The sequence below is a fragment of the Apus apus genome, chromosome 3 (genome assembly GCF_020740795.1).
Source record: "Apus apus isolate bApuApu2 chromosome 3, bApuApu2.pri.cur, whole genome shotgun sequence".
Classification (NCBI taxonomy): domain Eukaryota; kingdom Metazoa; phylum Chordata; class Aves; order Apodiformes; family Apodidae; genus Apus; species Apus apus.
The window spans coordinates 43,571,819-43,594,477 of record NC_067284.1 but is presented as its reverse complement, the minus strand read 5'-3'; the positions used below and the strand labels follow the sequence as shown (position 1 = coordinate 43,594,477).

Sequence of the window (22,659 nt, the reverse complement as noted above, 5' to 3'; positions counted from 1 at the left end):
ATGTAAACTAATTTTTTTGCTAAAACCTAAGGAGTACACGTGCAATTGATTTCACTGAAACACACGGTTTTCTTCTTTAGAACCTCATCCTGCCTCAGAACGTACTCAAACCTACTTTCCATGGATTTTTGCTGAGAGAATCTGAGGGGCTTCAACTCGAACCTGCTACTTCTGGGGCAAACCCCGCTCTCGTTGTGCAACTCCGGGTCTGCTCAGCCTGCTGCTCTCCCCGTGCAGCGCGGGAGAAACGGCAGGGCCTGCTCTTTACACGCCCACGACGCGAGCAGCCACGCAAAACCGGCAGGTGGTTCCCGTGCACAAACCCGAGCACCGCTCGGTGCCCGCTCCCGCGGCTGCGCCCCTCGCCGGCAGCCCGGCCTCCACTACCCCCGCAAGTCTCCCGTCCCCGCTCTGCGCCCGGCCCCAAGCAAAGCCGCGCTGCCCGCCGCGCTGGTGGCCCCGCTGAGCGCGGCTGCAGCGCCGGCAGGGGAGGGACGCGGCCGCCAAGCCCCAGCCCGGAGCTGCCACCGCCGCGGCGAGGCCCGCCGGTGCGGCCGCCCCGGGGGGACGCGGCGCCCGGGCCCTGCGGCGTGACGTCACGGCGACGCGGAAGGCGGCGGCCGCCAGGCATGCTGGGAGCTGTAGTCCGGCGGCGGCGGCGGCGGAGGGCGGCTGCGCGGCGGGGCCGGGGCTGCCCTGCTGGCACGCCCACCCGGGCCGGCGGAGGGCGGCGGGCTCGGTCGCCCGGCGGGGACGCTGCCGCGCTCTACCCTCCCTCCCCGCAGCGGGCGGGGCCGTGGGCGCCCGTCCCCCGCCCCGGCCCAGCCGCCGGGCCCTCAGACCCTCCTGCCGACAACAGGCGCCCGCGGCCCGCGCCCCGCAGCCGCCCGCGGCCCCGGGGGAGCCCGTTCCCCTCCGCCGCGGGGTGCCCCGCTCCGGGATGTTCTCCAGGAAGGGCCACGCCGATGTCAGGAAATCCACCCAGAAGGCGCTGGACCCCAAGCGGGACGTGCTCACCCGCCTCAAGCACCTGCGGGCACTGCTGGGTGAGTGGGGGGCGCCGGGCAGGCCCCCGCCCCCCGGTGCCCCTCCGGGCTTCTCCTCCAGCCGCCCGGCCCCCGCCCGCCGGGACCGGGACCCCGGCCTCGGGGGGGAGCGGCCGGCGCTGCCCGCTCGGCGCCCGGGCAGCCCGGGGAGCCGAGGGGCGCCTCGTAGAGCTGTCTGGGGTGGCGGGGCAAGGGTCGTCCTGAGCGCAAGGGAGACGGCGAGTGGTCAGCGCTTCGCGGAGGCAGCCTCTGTCGAAGATACCTTTTTCTGCCCCAGCTCCCTTTGCAGGTCTGGGGAGCTCTGTAAGCTCGCCTGGTTGTAGCTGTTGAGAGGCAGCAGCAGTGCGTGTCCCTTCGCGCTCCCAGGAGCTGTTAGAGAAAGTTACTGGTGCGTTTTGCTTCTCCTGCCTTTGGACACTTGTGTTGCCCAGTGTCAAAATATTTGTGATATGTGACATGGTTTGGGTACAAAATAGTACATAAATGCATTTCCTGCGGGGTTCTTTGGAGGATCTATTCCCAGAAGCTCTCCTTTAGTCAAGAAGATTAATTTGGGATTTTCAATATTTTTTGAAGGTTGATAGGGGATCATGTATTAGTGTTTTGTGATGCCTTTCCCATGCTTGTGGTAAGGTTGGACCTCTTTCTCTAATGTCCCCTTACAGTTGAAGCCTTGACCCTAGTCTCTTTATTATGCACGTGGAAACCAGTTGATCTGTTTCAGCTGTGAGCTATGTTGTGTGAGGGTTTGGGTGGCCTTGTGCCATCTGTTAGTCAGCAAACTGCATCAGGAAGAGTCTCTTTTAAGAGCTTTTGTACACTGTCCCAGTTCAGGTGAATCAGTGACAGTGTTCGTGTTTAAGCTGGAAGAGAGGAGATTTAGGTTAGACATTAGGAAGAAATTCTTTAGTGTGAGGGTGGTGAGACACTGGAACAGGTTGCCCAGGGAGGTTGTGGATGTCCCTTCCCTGGAAGTGCTCAAGGCCAGGTTGGATGGGGTCCTGAGCAATCTGGTCTAGTGGAAGGTGTCCCTGCCCATCCCAGGGGGGTTGGAACTAGATGTTTTTAAGGTCCCTTCCAGCCCAAACCATTCTGTGATCTCATTTTAGATTGTTCTCCTGAGAAACACGGAGGAGGAAATTACCTGATTTGTACTTCTTGTGTACAATTACCATTTTTTAGTCTACTGTTTCAGTCAAGTTTGGCAGGTATGTAGGAGCCTCAAAGACGTGTTATGAGCTGTGAGAAGTGGCTGGAGGAGAGGGCCTGAGGTTAGTGGCTTCTCAAGAATAGAAGCTGGGCGCTGTATCTCACTGTATCTTCTGCTGAGGAGGTGCTCTCTGGTCAGTCACTGTTTGTGTTGTTTCCCTCAGCCCCCCTATGTGCTGGCTCTTGGTGGTGTGAAGTGTGGGTGGGGACCGAGTTACTGCCCAGGAAGCAGCTTGGGGCTTGCCAAAACAAAGGTGCTCGCTGCAGCCCTCTGCCTGGTGTGTGCACCGGGCTGCAAGGCTTGCACTGAGGAACCTCACCGTGGTTTGCAGCCTGGGATCATTGGTGGAGCTCGAGACTGAATTTGAGATTAAAAGCTTTTTCTTGTGATGTTCCACTGATAGGAAAAAAAGAAGTGTTGAATATTCTGTAGCGTATTTTGAATATTCTGAGCTTTTGTGATGAGGACACCGAGTATGATCCTGAGCAAGAAGACGGGATTCTGTGATGTCTCATTGTTCACGTGCTGTGTAAGCAATATTAAAATAATAAAAAATTTCACTGTAATTTTTTTTTAAAACTCTTTGTCCACGAGGTGAGCTTTAGAATGTTTTGTGAAAATGTTCTGAGAAAGATTGGTCTAAGGGACTGTAGTGTGAACTCACCAACCTTACATTTCTTCCTTTTCCACCTGACTCACTGAAAGAAATGAACTTGAAAGAATAAGAAATATAGCAACTTTCTGTTAGTGTTCCCCTTTCAGCCTCTCAGAAAGGCATGACTGAAACCAAGACACAGCTAGTTTAAGATTAAGTACAGGACTTGCTGTGGCTCTTGGTTATACCCATCTCATGGGAGTGTTAGGTTTTTTGTACCAGTGTGGTAGAAGAGGTTGTCAGACTCCTGTGATGGACCTGACGGGTGGAGCAAATGGAAAAATATGCCTATTAGCATGACAAAATTAATTTATGTCCCAAAGCAGATGGTACAGAAGGTAGTGCTGTCTGGTGGCTTTCTGTAAAGATACTTATTACCCAGTTGGCAAGGGGTGGGGGGAAATACACCTGTCACTTCTTAGGAAATATCTTTTCTTCCAAGTGTCTGCTATATTTGGAGATAGTGACCTGATATTTTGATTAAACTTATTATTGAACATTGGTTTTAAGTGAAAATTTTAATCAGTTCCAGAGGGCTGGGTAGTATATTAACGGCTTGTTGTCTGAAGTGCTGTGATATGACAGCTGGCTGTCTTCTGGTGGATATGTTTTATTGCAGGGACTGTATCAAAGCAGCCTCTTACTATGTTTCTGAGATGTCTGCTTTTGAGAACATCACTGTACACATTCCAGATAATATGGGAGTGGCTTTTTAAAGATATCAGTCTTCATAGATATCATTGCAAGTGTGTGTTTCATGATATTATTCAGTACGGAAAATGAAACAACACATGTAAGAGCCTCTGCTGTATTTATGGAAAACAAAGCTTTTGGTATGAAGGCCCAAAGCCAGTTGGATATTGCTTCTTTTTTTTTTAATTCCCCCATACGTGGCACTCCGTGTGCTGGCCAGGGGTCAGAATGTGCATGTCTCTGTCTTCCTCCCACCCCAGTCATTTTACTCCCTGTCCCCGGTTGCTTCACTCAGGCCATAGTGGCACATTCTCAAAATAACTCTCCTTTTTTAATGTCTCCTGAGGAGATGCCATCTTTTCTTCCTTTGTTAGTTTTAAATCACAGGAATTAAATTGTAAACAAAATGACAGTCTTCTGACATCCTACTGATGTAGGAGGGTAAAAAATAGAGAAAATGTGATAATAGGGCAGGGTTAAGGGGGTGTGTATTTCTGTAAATGAGGGGTTGTGTGAGCACCAACATCAATAACACCCAGCTTTTGATTGCTTCTGGTCTCTTAGCTACCATCTGTGTAAGTTTGTCCAATACACAAACTGAAAGAAAAAATCCCCTTTAAATTTGTGTTGCTTGTAACTTCCCTCAAGTCTCTAAGGCTCTTCAGGAGCTGAGTTGCTGCTTCTGTGTGGTAGCCTACCTGCCTGACAGTACAAAATCCTAATGAGAATAATAACATTATTTTTAAATGGGTGTTCACTTGTGTTAGGTAAATGACCAGATAATTTCCTTTTTTTAAAATTTATTTGGTTTTGTTTTTGGTTTTTTTATTGCTGTGAAGATGAACCAACTTTCAGAACTTTTGTGAAGTCAGTAGAAACTTTTTTTCCAAAAACAGTGTGTAGAAGTGTCAGTAGTGTGGTCTGTTTTTAGGATAGACGTGAAAAATAATGGCCTTGTAAATGTTGGTGGTGACATACAAGTTTGGCTCTTTTACACTCATTTGCCATAAATTAAGCCCTCTATACTGTTTCCTGGAGTAGTTTCTATGGACCTTTTGTAGCATAAATGTATCCCTGCTCCTTAAGACTTTCCTTTCGTGGCTGTTCTTGGGTTAAAATATTTTTTTCTTTAACTGAAATGTCTCTTTCGGTGTTCTCTTCTGAGGTACAACTGGGATGTTTAGTGTAATGTCTTGGCATGGCTTAGTGTTTTTTCCCTTGAATTTTTCTTCTGGTTGCACAAATTGCTCTGTCATGATACAGTATCTTTCATGAATAAAGATGCAATAGGAACAACAGCTACTGTCTGCTGTAGTTCTCCAGTAACCTAGATGATGACAGTCTTAGCTCATGCATAAAATGGGATCAGGTATCGCATGATACTTTTTATTTCATGAGGGTGATGAGCCTTTTCTTTGTGGTGCTGTTACTCTTACTAATTTCAGTGTGATTTGCCTGAGAACTTTGTTCATTTAAGGCTAGAAAGTTTCTAGGTAGTCTCTGTGGACAACCTCTGGGGATTTAAGTTGGCCACCGCCATTCACATTCCACTTGGAGATAAGAGGAAATGGGAGCTTACCCATTTGGTGCGGAATATGCCCCGAGCTGCCTGAAAGATGATAACAACAGTTAAGCTGAATTAAGGGCTTGTATTATCTTTTTTTTTTTTTTTTTTTTTTTTTTTACTGAATTATCTTAAGGATAATGATGGCCTTGTTTTAAAAGTAGCACAGCTTTGGTGCAGTTGCCAAACCGGAACTGTTGTATGGGTTTGTGGATTGTGTTGGTACTGAACACGGATACTTGTTGGGGGGTGTTGTGGCACCATGTGTGTGCTCACACTGGGCTTTGAGCCTGCTGATGGGCTGACCTGCGCCTTGGCAGGCTGGGGGCAGGCTGGGGTTCCAGGAAGGTAACGGGCACTTCCAGCCTGTGCTGTGGTACTTAACTCCTGCACACGTGCGTAAGAGCAGGGCTGTTTTCACAGTTATGGTGCTTTACACGTATTCCAGTTGTGTCCTTGAAGAAACTGTCATTTGGATCCTGACCTGGAAAGCAGTACTGTTACGTGCCTCGGTGTGTGTCAGGAGTGCCACTGCAGGCAGGTGTGGGGTGCTGCTTTCCTTCTCTGCTTTTAGCTTTTCCTCTGCTGAAAAGTGGATAAATACATGGTAGACCTGAACAGCTACACAGTGCAATAATCAATATTTTTGTTTAAAATATACAAATTAAGAAAGCCCCCATGTTTTTCATTTAACTCCCTTTATTTAACTAATGATAGAGTAGTGAGCTGTTTTTACTTGTGGCACCATCTTGGTTTGCACAGTTCTGTGCAGCTAGATTAATACAAGCACAGTGGAAATTTTCATTTAGAGACAGTCAAAAGTGAATGCTTCCAAACTTCTTGCTGAACAGTTTGTTCCTTAGATTTCATGTGATGTTTGAGTTGTTAAAATTACTTTAGAAATGGTTCTAATTTGAGGCTTTGTTTAGTAACCGTATGTTACTGACATTCCTTTGAAAAAAATGAAGGAAAATTATTTTCTAGGCATTTATCTAATAATTAGAAGTTCTAATCTGAAAAAGTGTGGGGGTTTTTTTGGTGGTTGGTGTTGGGTTTTTTTAAGGTAAGTAAAAATTGTATGTAGTCTCTGGGGTGAGACTAGTAATAAAAGTTTATCATTAACCAGGTCTGACTGCAAAGTTGTCTCTTCATCTCCTGTAAAATTTTAAGTCCTTGAGTTAAAGAATACCCTTCAGAATTGAGAAGACTTTTTATAACTAATATAAAGCCAAGTGACTTTGGAAGTTCATGAAATTAGGGGAGGATTTCTTACTACTTAATGCAGTAAAATTTGGTAGTTAATGGAAAAATAAAAGGAAAGCTGGTGTGCTCAGGACATGATTATTGCCCCCTCTAGATTTTTTTTATATGAGGAAGAGTAATGAGAGCTTGGCAATAAACTCATATTCTTATATTAGTACCTGAGTAGATTGTTTCCCTAAATTATACATGTTTGTGGAAAGCATCTATGTATCTGATGGCTAATAATGTTTGACAGCTTGCCTTAGATTTCAGTGTACAGAGTTTTGAATTTGTGAGGTGGCTGTTTTCAACAGTAGTAATCTGAGAGCTATTTATGAATAAATACAAAAATAGAACCAAATGCCTGCAATTCAGTCACAACCTTGCTGTTTAATTTCCTTGAATGCTAACAGGTACTTCTTCTGTAAATGTGATTTGCTGAAAGTCAGTATTTTGTCTTAGTATCTTAAATAGTGCCTGAAACTGTCACTGATGTTTTCTGTTTGAAAACCAGAAGAAAGACCCTTATCCTGCTGTAAGTTACACATACATAATGTAGTGATCCAAGTTACTGTCATGGGCTTCCTGCCAACTTTTATTAAGTCCTTTTGAGATGCAGCCTTTCTTGCTGTGGTCTCTGTTTGCCTGTGGTGATTGTTTCTTGGTGAAATGGGTGGGAGCAGCTGGGTTATGGGGAGGGCCAAAGCAAGAGAGCAGTGAAGGAGCTTGAGATTAATATGCTTGCTGTGGTATAGCCTTTCTGGAGATGCTTTCCGTCAGCCCGGCATGATGTAGAGGGGAAGGAGATGGCTGGAAAGGGTGGAGTCCCCTTCTTGGCTGGTCCTCCTGCCAGCCGGATGGTGGCTTAGCCAGCGAGGACATCGCCCACCTCTTCTGTGCCCAGAGGAGCTGGGTGAAGCATTCATGGTCTGTGCTGCTTCCCGCTGCTCCTCATCACAAACACGTGCATGGTGAAGAAGTAGGGAAATGGGTTTTCTTAATGCATGTGCATGTGCAGAATATGGAATTTGGTAGTGAAATGCCTAGGAAAGCTCTGTCTGTGACATTGGAGCATTGGATTTACTGGGTGTGTGGTTTATTCGGTATGGGTTGGGGGTTTTTTTTGGGTATCAGAATGCCAACTTGCACAGAGAGCTGCAAGAAAAATCTTACTTTCTGAGTGAATGTCTACTCTCAGTATTGTAAATGGGAGCATTGTTGTTGGTTGCTTTTGAGGTTAGAAATTATTTTTCTCTATATCTTGTGAAGGAGTATGAGGAGCAAAGTAGTTCACTAAATGCAAGCTTACATCAGAATACTAGATGAATCACCACTGAAATGCCACATTTGTAGAAAAGGAGAATTTACTTTTTTTTATTAGGCAGTTCCTTTCTCCTTTCACATTTTAAAGGGAAAGTTTCCTTTAGATTTAATGACCTCATTCTTTCATACGAAGTACTTGTAAATGAAAGCCTTGTTTTCTCCTAGAGCTGTATTTAACAGAATACTTTTGCAGAGAGGAATAATTGTACTTAGCTTGCAAGTTCAAGTCCAGTAGCTTGTAGGAAACAAGTATAATGTAAAGGAGTTTCCATGCACTAATTGTTTCTGTAGTATAAGCAACCAAACAAAGCCTTACTTCTGAATAAGTGTTTTTTATGTGTGTGTTTGGGTTTTTAAAATTATTTTTTAAATTATTGTTATTAATTTTTTTTTTCCCCCAGGGCTGAAGTAATTATTTTTTTCTGTAGTTCTGTGATATTATTGAGTCATCTTGTTGTAATCAGCTTTGTTGTCTTGATTAATGAATGGGTTTCTTGAGAACTTCAGTGAGAAGATATGTTGTTAATAATTGTTGCCCTTTATTCTCTTAGTTCTGGGTGGAATAATCTGTCTTTTATTGACCAAATCAGGTATAATAAAGGGCAAAGAGATGAAGTTAAAGTGTGTTTTGCAAGTGTCAGATTTAGAAAACAGGAGGTTTTTTTTCTTTTTAAAAAATAAACTTATTTCAAATTTTAGACTTAAGGTAAGGCTTAGGGAAGTGACGTGTGCTTGGGTTTCCATTATTTTTTAAAGGAAATGGAAATAGGCTGTTTTCTGAATTGATCTGCATATCAGATAAATTTAAGAACTGGATTTGCCATTTGCACACAGAAGTCATTGCTTGTGTTTGTTTTTTCAGCAGTACCTGCTTGTTTTGTTGATACAGGAGCCATTTTGTTAGATACCTAGGGCACATCCCATTTTTTTTTATTTTTTAATAATGGAAAACAAATGAACATAAGCCACACTATAAACTTTCATAAATTAGGTAAAAATGGAAATTTCTCTACTTTACTTTCAAGAATGAAATCTGAACTTAATGCAGAGTATTTCATGAAGTCACTAAAATAGTTTAATATTGCATTTCATTCTGTAATACTAAACTTGCATGAAGACAGCAATTCTCAGCTTTCTGATGATGTGCAATAATTCCGTTTGTTCCTCTTTTCAGATAATGTGGATGGAAGTGACCTGAAGCAATTTTTTGAGAGCAATTATTCTCAGATTTATTTTATATTCTATGAAAACTTCATAACACTGGAAAATAGCTTGAAACAAAAAGGTGAGTTTTGGAGTTTTGCTGGCAGTTTCCCTAACTGTTCTCAAAAGCTTTCTAATAGACCATATCTAATTACTATATAGGCCACAATTATCTATATTTGCATTAATAGTTTAATGCAGTATAGCATTACTATTAATAATTTTAGTTTTATGGTATCAGAAGAGATGAGTGTAACATCCTTGACTTTAGTTGAATATAAGTTTGGCATCTGTCTCATACTGTGTATTTACAGTGAAACAATATTGTTTTCTGTCTTGCAGGGAATAAATCACAAAGGGAGGAGCTGGACTCCATTCTCTTTCTTTTTGAAGTAAGTTTTCCATACCATTAAACTAATTTCTGTTTGAAATCTCATTGTCACTATATTCTTACTTACACCTTTATGAGAGGTGAAATGGGTATCAATGAAAATGACAGTAGGAGTCATGACTGTACAAGGTGAAAGGCAGAGGAGAACTAAGATGTTAAGTTTTCAGATACAACAGCAATAAAAATGTTATTATGCAATGAGAATGTTGGTTGAATCAATATCCAGAGCTACAAGATGTTATAAAAATCACTTGAAAATCATACAGTAATATATCTGTCCTGAGGAACTGAGGATCAGCTCTTTGAAAACGTCCTGTTGTTTTGCAGTAGAATTTGGGAGCAAGCGATCAATAGGTGCATAGCCTCTGTTAACACTAGAGCTGTGAAAATAGTATTTTTTTTTTTTTTTTCAAATTAAATAAATTCTTGCTTCTGTAGTTTATGGGGGAGCTAGTTCAAAACAACAGCATTTTTCCATACGCTTTGTCACTGTGAAGTTGAGTGTTATGTTTCTTTTGTGTGCCACAGCAGGAGTTTCAACTCTACTCCTTTCAGATGCAGGCATCTATTATGAGTGCAGTATTAGGGCTTGGGCACAAGGAAGATAAAAGGATGAGAGTTGTCAAGTACTGCATATCAGTTTGATCTGATTGTGTGAAATGTTCATTTGTTAACTTTTTTTTTGTTTTAGTGGAACATCTTATACTTCCAGAAGCATATCCTTCCCATCTCTGGCAGTCACAGCATGTTCAGTGTCTAGGGAGGAAATATTAGCTAGTTAGCTTTTGCATAATCAAATTAGGATGTCTTTAATTTAGAAAAAGAATAGACTATGATAGATCATTTTCCAAGGGACCTCTTTAATTAGTTATTATCTACATATATTTGGATGTGAGAAAATACCACAGGACCAGATGAAAGTCTAACATGTAAAAAAATTTTTATAATGCACACCAGAAGTCTTAGCATAAGCTTTACCTGTCTGTGAAGTCAGACTTCAGTAGTGCTTGTAATTGTTGGATGTTTTTAAACAATTAGGTAAATAATTGGCCTGATTTCTTTCTTAAGGGTAAACATACACGTCTTCTGCTGATTTCTCTTTGTTAATCCAACTACTAACTTTTCAGTTGAATATTACATCAGAGAAATGTTATCTTTAATTATATTGTGCGTTATTTTTTGGCAGGGGTGGTGAAAAAATCCCTAACACTCTAGAAATTAAACGAAAGTTAAGTGTTCTTGACTTTTATCCCTCTCTTTAAAAATGATAAAAACCCCTCACTGAGCCATCCCACACCTTTACATAAATGTACAGTTTGTAGTTAAATAATATTTATATTGACCTAGGATTATGGTATTTATCCTAACATGCCTGTAATACAAAAAATGGCCATCAAAATAATGACATGAAATCCTGGGGTTTTTTTGTGGTCTCATCTTTTGACTTTTATGGTGTAGCAAGTTCTGCTTCCTTTTAATCTTATCCCTCCCTTTTGTCCTTTAACTACAGGACTGCATTTTCAGACTGAAGTCTGAACATGAAGTTGTGTTTTCTGTTACTTATGATATTAGTAAAAGAGTCTGCTTTAGGATTTTGCATGAGTCAGTGTCAAAGAACATGAGCTCATACCTCTATTAGGACTGTATTGGGGCAGGAAAAATTCTTCCTCTTCCCTTCCTATCCCCAGTGGAGAAGGTATCACCACATTTACTGAGCAAGGCTATGCAATTTAATTGAAGCTCATTAATATGCTTACTCTCTGGTCTTGAATAAGTAATTAAGTTTCTGTGGCTGTGTCATGGAATGGAAAATAGCTAATGCTTACTCACCCACTTCAAGTGAATAAATACGTATTCTTGTGTCTTGAAAATGGGTGGCTACTAAAGACTTGTTTAATACTGCTTAAAAACCATCAGGAGAACATACTGGATAAAGAAAAAAAAACAAACCATAGTTATTTATGAGCAAAATGTTTCTTTGGTTCTGGTAGAGAATTGTATCATAGCCTACTTACTGACAGCTTTGAGGAGAAGAAATCGTGTAAGATACTTGTGCAGAATTTGGAGTAGTCTGCTTTGTGGTGTCTACTGGAAGTAAGTTTGCAATCCATTTATAACTCGTAACACTGGGGAACTTAAAGCATTTTACACTACCTTTTTAGAGTGCCTTCTAGTGCAGAGACCAAGAATATGTCAGTCTGAACACAAGAGAAGAAAAAAAAGTAAATGCCAAGTAAATAAATATTCATACTGTAGCTCATAGGAAAGAAAACTGATTGTTAAGCTTGCCATATTTAATCTGATGTCAGCATGAGCCAGAGTTTTCTTCTAATTAACTAAGTAGGTAATTATGTAGGATTGAAAACTCCTGAATCCAGCTGCTGAGGGTTAACGGTTTAAAAATCAATAAAAATACTTATGAAAATAATTTACTTCTGCCTGTTCTGGTACAGTTTGGTGGGTATTTTGCTGCTGTTGAGTGACACCTAGTGTGTAAAGTAACAAATACTTTTTCCACAAATGCTCTAAAAACTTAAATTAACTCAGTTGTCATTTATTTAAGTCTTAATTTTACACATCAGCTGCATTTCTTGGCAACTCAACAATAACATCAAATAATAATTAAAAAAGGAATATTATTCCAAAGGGAGTAATATGGAAGGTTAACAGTTAATTTGGCAAGACTTAGTTATTTCCAGGTTTGTCGTATGTTGCAGAACACGTTAATACTGTTTCTTAAATCACTGTTCTCTGTGAGGGCATTGTTTGTTATGGCTGTCAGCTGAACACTGTGTGTCACAGAACTCATGAAAGGTGCACTACAGTTTGGTTTTCTAGGTCCCATAAAAGTGTTATGCCATCATTTGATAGTGAAAGTTTGGATTTTTTTTAATAATAAAGTATTTTTTCTTGTGGTATCAGATACTGATTTGTCTGACGCTGCAATTTTTTTGCATCTCTAATGAAATAAGAGCAGGCTGATGATTTTGATAGAATACGTAGATCAATTTTTCATTCTCTATAATTATGCTTTGTTAGTTAAGAACAGCCAAATCTCTAGTGCTGATACAGTCATAAAATTCATTACACCGTTTAACACGTTCACTGTATGAAATATTTAATTCTTAAATTTTACAGATACTTTTTCTAATGTAGTAAAAGCTACCCAAAATGACTTACAGTAGCTGCTATTGTTGCTAGAAATTTTTCTGCTCCTGCCAGTGCAGTTCAGGTCTGACTGCAGTTTTTAGGCAGCTGAGGAGATGGGGAGAGGTACTCCCACCTCCCGCAGCTGATATGTATGCTGAAAGCTTCTTAGTGTGGTTTTTTGGGCTTGTTAATTTTTTACTAGTGCACATTAATATAACATAAAGTGTCCTTGCATTTCACAGGTCCTTATTTATAAAAGCATACCGTGTTTGTATACCTTGTGCAAAAAGGTTTATGCTGTGATCTCTCAGTTGTTCTTAAGTCCATGTTTTTTGTGGAACTTCTGGTTTCTTGACCTTGTTGAAAATGTGAGCAGTGTGAGTCCCTGGGTTCAGACACAGAGTAAGCATGGTATTTTTTTGTTTAAGAATCTACAGAATGATAACTGGCAAGGTATCTCATGTAACTCACACTTTCCTTGCTGTGCTAATGCTTCCAGCCCCCTGTATCCATCAGGCCTAGCCCTCCCTGAGTGCCTCTTGCCCTCTTGGCACAAGGAGAGACAACTGGATTTACAAACAGGAACAGGCAGAGCTGTCTGGTTTGGCCTTACTCAGAAGTTCAGCAGCGAAGTTTTAATGTATAATTTCTAGGTCTTATTTGGAGTATCCTGAGTGAGTACACAGCAGGTGGTTTTAAATATTAAGTGGGTGTAAAGTAGAATAGAAATATGCTAATAGCTCTGCAGTATTTGTATTATACACACTCAAACTCACTGTCTGCTTTTGCTTTTTTGTTAACATTAAGGGTTTTCCAGAGGTGATAATCAACAAACTGTTAGAACTTGCCCAACCATTCTTTGAGCTTTTTACTTTGTAGCAGTAGCCACTGTTTTAATATAGTATTGCTATCCTTAGAAGCACATCTGAATATAAACTACAAATGGCTATGTCCTCAAAAGATTAAGAAGTGGTATAAATCCATTGAAACAAGGATTGGTCTGCCATGAGAACGGGAACATAATGATTACAGAAGCAGCTGTGTAGCCTAAATTTATTACTGCAGATGTGCACAAGTTACTTGTTCTGCAAATGCTAATGATAATTCAGTATAGGTTTATAATTGCCTATTAGCAACTCTTTTGAAAAGTAGGTAACAGACCTTATGCAGTAAATACAGTGCATCTGTCAGAGTAACACCTGCTGTGTTGGTGGGTGACCAGATAGCTCTGTGCACTATACACTTCTTTTTTAGTACTACTTAGTAATGCACATAAATAGCATTTTTGAAACTTACAACTTTATTTCATTCTGGACTGAAATTTCTGTGGATATTTTAAATATCTGATTTTGACACCAAATTGTAAGTCTACCTAATATAGACTGCTGTGTGAATTAACAGTATTAGTTAATTAGCTTGGACACTGAACCATTGACCACAACTCTCTGGGTACAGCCATCCAGCCGATTTCTTATCCATTGAGTGGTCCATCTATCAAATCCATGTCTTGTCAGTTTGGAGACCAGGATGTCATGTGGGACAGTGTCCAATGCCTTGCACAAATCCAGGTAGATGACATCAGTTGCTCTGCCACCATCCACCATCTCTGTAGCCTTATCATAGAAGGCCACCAAAATGGTCAGGCATGATTTGCCCTTAGAGAAGCCATACTGGATGTCATCGATCACCTACTTATTTTCCATATGTCTTAGCAGATTTTCCAGAGGATCTGTACCATGATCTTGCTGGGCGAGACTGACTGGCCTGTAGTTCCCTGGGTCTTCCTTTTTTCCCTTTTTAAAAATAGGGGCTGTGTTCCCTTTTTTCCAGTCGGCAGGAATCTCACCAGACTGCCATGACCTCTCAAATATGATGGAGAGAGGCTGAGCAACTGCATCTGCCAGCTCCCTTGGGATCTGTGGATGGACCCCATCAGGTCCCATAGACGTGCACCTTCAGATTATTTAGATGGTCATGAACCTGTTCTCCTACAGTGGGGGTGCTTTGTTCTCCCAGTCCCTGCTGTCACCTGCTGTGGCCTTTGCAATGATGCTGGAGCACTTACCAGAGAACACTGATGCAAATTACTGATGATTTTTAGCAGGTCATTTTTATAAAAACCTGCCATAGTGAAACTTTGAGCAGGTTTTGATTCATAACTCTTTCAGAAGACTTTGGTGTTGTGTTGCTGTTGTTATTAATGTGCAAAAGGATGATCTTGTAGAGCCGTGGCATTTTCTTAGGGTGGTTTGCTTATCTTAGGATGTTGCTCCTAATTACTTACTACATTTTGAAGTACTTACTACTGAGTAAAATTGAATTCTGCAGAAATAGTGTATTAAAACTGGCCAATGTGAAAAGTACTTGTAAAATTCTTTACAAGTCAAGTTATTCTTGAATTCTCATTGCCACAGGTCCTGGTTTTCTCATTTATTGGGGCTGCTCCCTTTATTTAACTTCTTTTTATTTAACTTTTTTTTATTAGTATTTGCATTTTTCTTATATCTGTACAGCTCAGTGGCTTAATTTCCCCATCTGCAGGTTATCTTACACTTGAAATCAAATTACCAGTAAGGAGCCAGAGCTTTAAATTCACGGTGTAGGGTCTGTTAGAGCTTTTCAGTTGGTTCCCTGTGCTTACTGTGCCTACCAGTTCCACTGTTTAACCTTATGTCTGTCACACAGGCTTGGTCGGCTGATTTTCAAGCTCAATAGAGTAAAAAAGACTTATTTGTTTATAACAATAAAATTGCTTGTAGCCCTTCTTTGCTACAGATAGAAAATTACTTTTTGAACCATCTAAAGTTTGTTCTGCTGCAATTCTGATTAGTTAATCTATCATTGCTTTAAAAAAACCCCACATTTATATTATTCTTACAATGTTGTGTTGCAGATTCTAACTATATGTTGCACGTGTTTGATGTCAGAGATCTTTACTGTTTAATGTGATGCCTAGGGCAAGAATAAGCATCTTGCATGCTTTCAGCAGACTTTTTCCTTCAACAAATAACTGTAAATAATTTATTGATGCAATAAATGGATTATCTTTTTATTTAGATTGAGCTGCTGCAGGGCTACTAACTTCATTGGGCTCTTGGCTTCACCTAAATCAGTGAATAATAGCTGGAAAATGTCAAAATTACTGCAGATTTTGAAGGTGAACTCTCTGAAACTGTTTTGGAGATACCACTAAATAGTACTTGAACATAGAGGCAGAGGAGAGCTATTCTGCATTTGACTTGGCTTAAAGTAGATCCACCTGGCACTGACTAACAGAAGCTCCTTATCATGTACAGGTTGCATTGAAAAAGCTATTTTTTTTCTCAGAATCACTTCTCCTGAAATGAACATTTTCTGAACTTGTCATTGCCTCTAAGAGCATGTTCAATCAGCAATAACACATTTGTTTTTGTTGTTTTTAATGAGAGACTCTGCACAGCATGTTAGAAAACCGCAGCTTGTAGCTCTGGAAGATGGAATGATGATGCTTATCATCTCACTTTTGTGTAAGTTAAGCTGGAAAATGTTCAGGCTGTAGAGATCTTCGTTGTAAAATTTGATAACAGCCTTATCTTTCTCTGTGTTCTACAACAGGGTAGCACAGCACACAATGATAGGCATAAAGCTGCCTATCATAATATAATTCAATAAAGTTGGCAAAAATAAAAAACTTTTTAAAATAAATTGCAGTATTGGTCAAGTCAGTGAGTCTGTTGAAATACAAACCTTAGTATTTTTTATTTTACTTTGATAAAATAGAGAGATATATCTTTCCAAAAAGCAGCATCCTGTGTAAACTAAGATTTAGACTTAACATTATTCCTAGTCATGCAGGAAGTCCAGAAGAAAAAGAACTATGGATAATCAGTTAAAGAACTGACAGATACCCTGATGTGTTGATCAGTAGTAATACCTAATTTCTATTTCAAGTGTGCTATAATGGATTACCATATAGATGCAGCAAAGCACTAAGCATTAAATAGATCTATGTGTTTTCTGAAAAAGCAATATTATTTTGCACTGTAGGGTTTCTTAAAATATTTCTTATTAGTGTACTGTGAAACTAGAAACAAGATGTCAATAGCCAGTTTGGATTCACAGCGGTACTGCTGAAAGTCTGGGCTGGAGTGGAAGAAACTGTCATTTGTTTTATAGAAATAGCAATAAATGCTTCTTAGAACACCAGGGGATGGGAGAGTGTAGGAAATGTTCTTGGAAATTCTAAGTTGAAAGGACAGCAGCTGCACCTTGTTCATGATTTAGCCAATCCTGTGTCACACTGTAACACCATCTTAGTCTGGGAACTGTAAAGCAGGTGTGTGAAAATTTCTAGTTAAAAGGAATTATAGCCATAACTTGGAATTAACTTGTAACATTCAGAAGTTTTTGTTTTATTAGAGTAGACTTTCAACCATGATACCTAAATTTTGCATTGCATGAGCATATGTGGACTCTGAATTTAGATTGTTTATATTCTAATCTGCTGCGAAGCTTTCATATCTTCATTAGGTAGCTGCGATGCTAGCAATCTAATTTGTGGTTTTTTGTTTGTTTTTTTGAAAGTTAGTTTTGTTTACTGTTTGGTAGTACTTTGCAGGTGATTAATCACATCTTTGCATTTTTCAAAGTGCATTCATATATTTATTTTTTTCCCCTGGTTTTGAGATACTGAAATGGAGAATGGTATGAGAAGTTACTTAAGTGTCTCAGTTTTTGCTGTATGACGTGATATTGGGATATGGAAGCTTTCCTCATATAGGAACTTCTGTCCTCTTCCTATTTATTTCAGCCCTTGAACTATTTGGATTTAGTCACCTGACAAGGGTGTTTCGTTCTGTGTTTTTTAAAGAAAAAAAACGGTGAGCATGTTCTTCTCTTCCCCAGCCCTCCCAGCTTCATGCCATTTAAAGTTTAGCCTTGCTTTTTCTGGTGTTGGTTGTTCTCTGCAACAGCACTTGTTTTCCAGATGTTCTCTGGGCATAACCTAAATTTCACTGGCACTTGGATGTGGGAGATATTATTAAGTTTTTTTTTCAGAATGGGTCTTTATTATGCAACTTTGCCATTATATCAGTTTACGCAGCTTACACCTTATCATAGTTCACTTTGGGGAGTGAAGTTTGCGTTCAAGTTCAGGTGAAATGGTGTAGCGTGTAAGATAGTACCTTCACTGTGTGCCATTGTGCCTCTGGCCTCTCCCAAACAACGGTTGATGTGCTTTGCATCTTGCACTGAGGGTGCAGTAAAACCCAGCTTCCTTCAATGCATTATTGTGTTTTGAAACAGCCAGCAAGTGGGGGTTATTTGTTTTGATCCTGAATCAACTGGCATGTGTAAACTGCAAAACTATTCTTAAGAGTGTTGCTGAAGCTCTTGGGAAGGGTTTGCTGTTTCTTTTGGCAACTAAGCAAAATTTGTTTGTGCATCATTGGGTTACTTTCACAAACTTGCATTCGTAACACGTGAGTATGCCATGCCTGGTGTTTTGAGTACACATCAGACATTTGGTGAAGTAGGCATATATTTTCTAAATATAAGGGGTTTTTTACAATGCAGATTTTTACTTTGGTATCTGAAATATGCTAACATGCATTTCCACTAGTAGTATTACCAGATTGTGACAAGTTTCTAATAAAGCAGAGTAATACAGCAGCAGTGCTTGTTTTTTTTGAAAGTTTAAAACAATGGGTTCTCAAAAGTTAGTGTTTTGAAACAAATGAGAGAGAATTTACATCAAAGACAAGCTGGTGGTATCATGTCATGTGGTTTGTAAAAGTAATCTACTGTACTTCTTGTAATGATCTGAACAATGGAAACAAAATATGTTTGTCTGGTTTTCTGTAATAAACATTAAGATGTTTGAAGATTCCTCCCTGCAGTGTGTTCTGATACTTGATTCCAGACCATTTTTTGTCTTAGTAGATGAGTACCCTAAGTTGTCTTTCCTTGTGTGCTTTGGGCCTGCCATGTGGGATCAGTCTTAAACTCAACGTGCAGGTGCCACCGCTCCTGCACTGACGTGAAGTTTTCATGATTTAGATTAGAAGCTCCTTTCTGCCCTGTGCCAAGTTAGGCAAAGATTAATGTCCAAAATGCTAATGAAAAGAGGTGGGCTGCCTAGTATTTTAATATTTAGATGATAATGATAATTCTTTGTCTGTGGATCCTGCAATCTGATTGGCAGAAACGTGGTCCTTAACCAACAGGTAAAGCCCAGTGTGAATCATGGCGTCATTTTTAGCCAGTCAGATCCTTCATTCCAAGCACATTCCTCCTGCCCATGGATGGGGAGCTAGACCTCTGCCCACCAGCCTCCCGCTCCTTCAGTCCCTGCTGCCATGATGTCCTGGGGAGGGAGCTGTGGGTGCAACACTGGAACAAAATACAGGAAGAACATAGAAGGGCATGCCCAATTTGTACTTTTATTCTAGGTAAACTTTTAGAAATGCCAAATGCTATTTGGGGAGCATGTGCTATGGTAAAGATGTGCAGGAAGACCAGTCTGTCTGCGTGACCCGAGGTCTAGCTCCCTAAGTCGTGACTTCCATCTTCTGCCATGGAGAAAGGAATGTTCCATTTTCAAAAAGACTCTATTTTGAGTGTTGTATATAACCACTGAAGCACTTTGTTGTAAAAAATAAACAAAGTCCATCTTATTTCATCTCTTGAGCATACTGTTTTTAACAGCAATAATGATTCATGTGTTGGCCGTCTCTGAAGGATTGCCTAAAATTCCAATTCTTGCTTTCTTGGCTGTGATGCTTTATTTCCTCTTGTGAGCTTTTATGTGCAAAAGACCAACAAATGGGTCACCGTTGCTTAAGTGACTTGTCATCCATTTTGCATCCTGCATGTAGTATTTCTGAAAACTTAATGGTGCTTTTTTGTGCAGAAGTTTGTTCCAGTTACTTTGTTTCATAACTACAAGGAATTCTGACTGTTAGTAATTCATGACATTGTTTAATTTAATTTTAGTTCCACAAGTAGGTGTTTAAAATGGTTTTCCATTTAAATAGATCTCCTTAATTTCATATTTCAATAGCTGAGAAAGTAGTAAGATTCAGACATTTTCTGTGATCTCTGTTAAACCATATTTGTTTGCTCACTTTTTGTGGGGGGCTGAGTAGCAGTAAGTTAGCTGTTCTCCTTTACTGCTAATAATCCCTACTTGCTGAGCCCTAGACTACACTGCTAAACTTTAAAAAAAGAGGAAAAAAAAAAAGGTGTCTTGGACCCTGTTAACTTAAAGTCCTTTTAAAAGCCATATTTACCCAAGTGAGGCTCCCAAATAGTTTGTATTTGTCCAGATCATTTAATAGCATCCACTAAACTGAGAAGAAAAAACATTTAGTAGCCTCAAATGTTCTTTGCAACTAAGATTGTAAGACTCCATTCAGAAAAGCACTTAGGCATACACTTAAATTGCTTTGCTTTGTTGGTGCCCTGTAGCATAACAAAACTAAGGGGGAATGTGTTTGACCACAGCCTTTTTCTTTGTTTGATCTGCCTCTGTTAGGATCAGTCCAAAACTACAGAGGCAATCCACTACATATTATTCCACGTAAGTGCTTTATTAGCTGCATGTGCTGTGATTAGTCTGGCTTTGTGTAATTTGGCTCGGTTTCACTCACCGGCTGAAAGCACAGGTAGATCATCTCACAGTAAAATAACTGTTCATCTCTGCTGTAGAAGGGAGATCAGACCCCATTAGTTGATGAAAAGACAGACCTAAGCCACAGGAGCTCAAAATCTGGACTGTATCAACCTAACAGTAGTCATTACCAGACACTTCAGAAAAATGTAACCCAAAGTGAGCTGCTTAGAAATCTGTAACTTCCTCATTAGAAATCAGTTTATAGTCTGAAGTATGAGGGTTTTGCAAGACAGTGGGAGAGGGAAAGTGGTTCATGGCAGTGTTATGGTATTTATTCTGTACCATTCCAAGTGTCATTCTCCATAACAAGAGAGTGAGGTAATGGGCAGGAGTCCTTACTATGATAGCTATTTACATTCTATTGTGTTCTCTGTATATATTACCATTTAATTTATGTTTTGTGTATTAATTTCTCTGTATCCTCTGAATGAGCCAGTTTATTATGGAAAATCTGACTGTTTAGTTTTGTTTCCTGCAGAAAATATTGCAGCTACTACCTGAGAGGATTTTTTATCGATGGCATTTTCGCAGTATAGGTAAGAAAGAATGGTTTAAAAACATTCTAGTACAAATAAAATCGATGTTTTATGTAGTCACTTGCGTGGTTCTGCAAATCCCGTTAACCATAAAATCCCTTAATGTTGCCCACACACAAGTAGTACATACAAAATGAGACTTGCAATTGAAAATTCTCAAAGCATATGGAAAAATCTTTTTACCTACTATAACAGCTCTATGTGTTCCTTGTTTAGTTCCTTGTTTTGATTGCCTGCTTTATTTTTATTTTGCATGAATGCTCTTTACATTTTTGTATTCTTGGATTTACCTGGGTCCTCCTCCCTTTGTTCTCTTTCATGTGCTGGAAGCTATCAAGATGATGTGGGTTATAAACCAAATCACCTTTTTCTAATTAAATCCCCTTTGTATTCACAGACAAACACCAAAAATTAAGATTGAAGAGGGTTGTAGAATCTGTGACTCTTTTGCAAATTTGCCTTCTGATAGAGTGTTGCAAGTGATTGTAAATGAGATGCCCATAGAAGTCTGTAGTGCTAAATATTGCTCTTTGCCTCCTCCTGGAAATTAATTCTGTAAGACTTGGTCTGTGAAGAGGTGGCTGGTTGGTAGTTGAGCACAGGTGATGCTAAACTGAACGCAAACCATGGGACTGCTGCATTGAACATGAGCTTAATTTCTGCTCTGATACTCCTGTATTCTCTGTGCGGTTTCGTTCATTAATATTTGTGAAACACTCAGTTGTCACACTGTGGGAAATAAATGAGGGATTTCTGGTTTAAAGCTGGGATAGTGAAGGAGAGAGACTAAGGACCAAAATCTAAGCTTTTTAGTACCTCTTTTTGATCAATATTGCTTTTAATGGGTACTCCACCATTTTACTGGCCTTTAAGCAGCATTATGAATACAAGATATTTCTGCACATTTAGCCCCAGCTGTCTTTCAGTGATTCTCATACAGCAGAGGATTTGCCAAGAATCACATTGGCCATGGCAGACACAAGATACCTGTGAGGGGCATTCACTTGGTCAAACGTGAGAGCTGTATCTGTTATTTCCACTTGCTCCTAAGGTATTTACTGCAAATATTCCAGCTTCTGGAGCAAGGGAAGCGGTAAGAGTCCAGTGGAGAGAAGTCTTGGAGTTAGTAAAGCTCTGCTTTTTTTTTGCCTTTTTTTTTCCCCCTGTAATCTTCTGTCCATTCTGCGTGCTTTGTGGGGCAGGTGTTCTGCAGAAGAAGGCTTCATAAGCATGGAGCTGAAGATCATATTGCAATATATGCATAAAAAAGAACAAAATTAATTTACCAACCTAGTTGGTAAATTACCAACTTAGTTGGTAAATTCCTACACTAGACTTGTTTTATCTTAAGCATGAAGTTAATAGATATCTAACAAGCTTGGGGTATTCACTTGTGAACTTTGGAAATCTAAATAGAAAAGCAGGGTTAATTTTTCTGAACAACTATTAAGTTTTTTAAAAGTTTTCATCTAGTTTGTAGAGATCTTTCAACTAGATTTTAAAAGTAGATGTGAACATTAATATTATGGGTGGAAAAACAAGTATGTTGCTGTCTTTAGTTGAAGGTAGTTAACTTTTTAATGTTTTAAATATTCCTGGTGGTCTGTGGTGCATGTATAGGAAATATTTTCACCTTGTGGTCATGTACAGGAGCCAGAAAGCAAGATGTATTCCTTTCCTCATTTGAAAACGTGTAATAAAGCCAGAGTCAAATGGGCATAGAAATATTGCAAGGTGAAATACAGTTATTTTGATAGTCAAAGCACCAGATAATCCAATTAAGTAGCATCACTTCATAATTTCCTCTGAATTAAAGCATCTTTGATTCATCGCTACTTTGAAGATTCTACTTCCGAATGCTACCAGAGTGATCACAGCATTTTGTTTTGTTAAAGTAAATTTTATGCTGCTTTGGTGGCTGGGGTGTTGTTTTATTTCTTCTCAGTAGTACTTTTCTGTTGTTTGGTTTCTAGCACTATTTCATCAGCTGCC

General features: G+C 39.9%; 1 protein-coding gene across 6 annotated transcripts in view; it reads left to right on the top strand.

The window, feature by feature from the left end:
- The first annotated feature begins 733 nt into the window (after positions 1-733).
- Positions 734-22,659, top strand: part of RALGAPA2 (Ral GTPase activating protein catalytic subunit alpha 2) — a 129,325-nt gene continuing 107,399 nt past the window's right edge. For 5 of the 6 annotated variants that reach the window (XR_007888979.1, XM_051614317.1, XM_051614315.1 and 2 more), the window contains exons 1-4: positions 734-1,046; positions 8,908-9,018; positions 9,279-9,328; positions 20,610-20,667. Coding sequence is in view for 5 of the 6 variants with exons in the window: in XM_051614317.1 (XP_051470277.1) it covers positions 941-1,046; positions 8,908-9,018; positions 9,279-9,328; positions 20,610-20,667 (325 nt within the window). In the remaining variant the exon portion in view is untranslated. Of the gene's footprint in view, positions 1,047-8,907; positions 9,019-9,278; positions 9,329-20,609; positions 20,668-22,659 lie in introns of those variants that run through there. The other variant, XM_051614318.1, reaches the window with a different exon arrangement.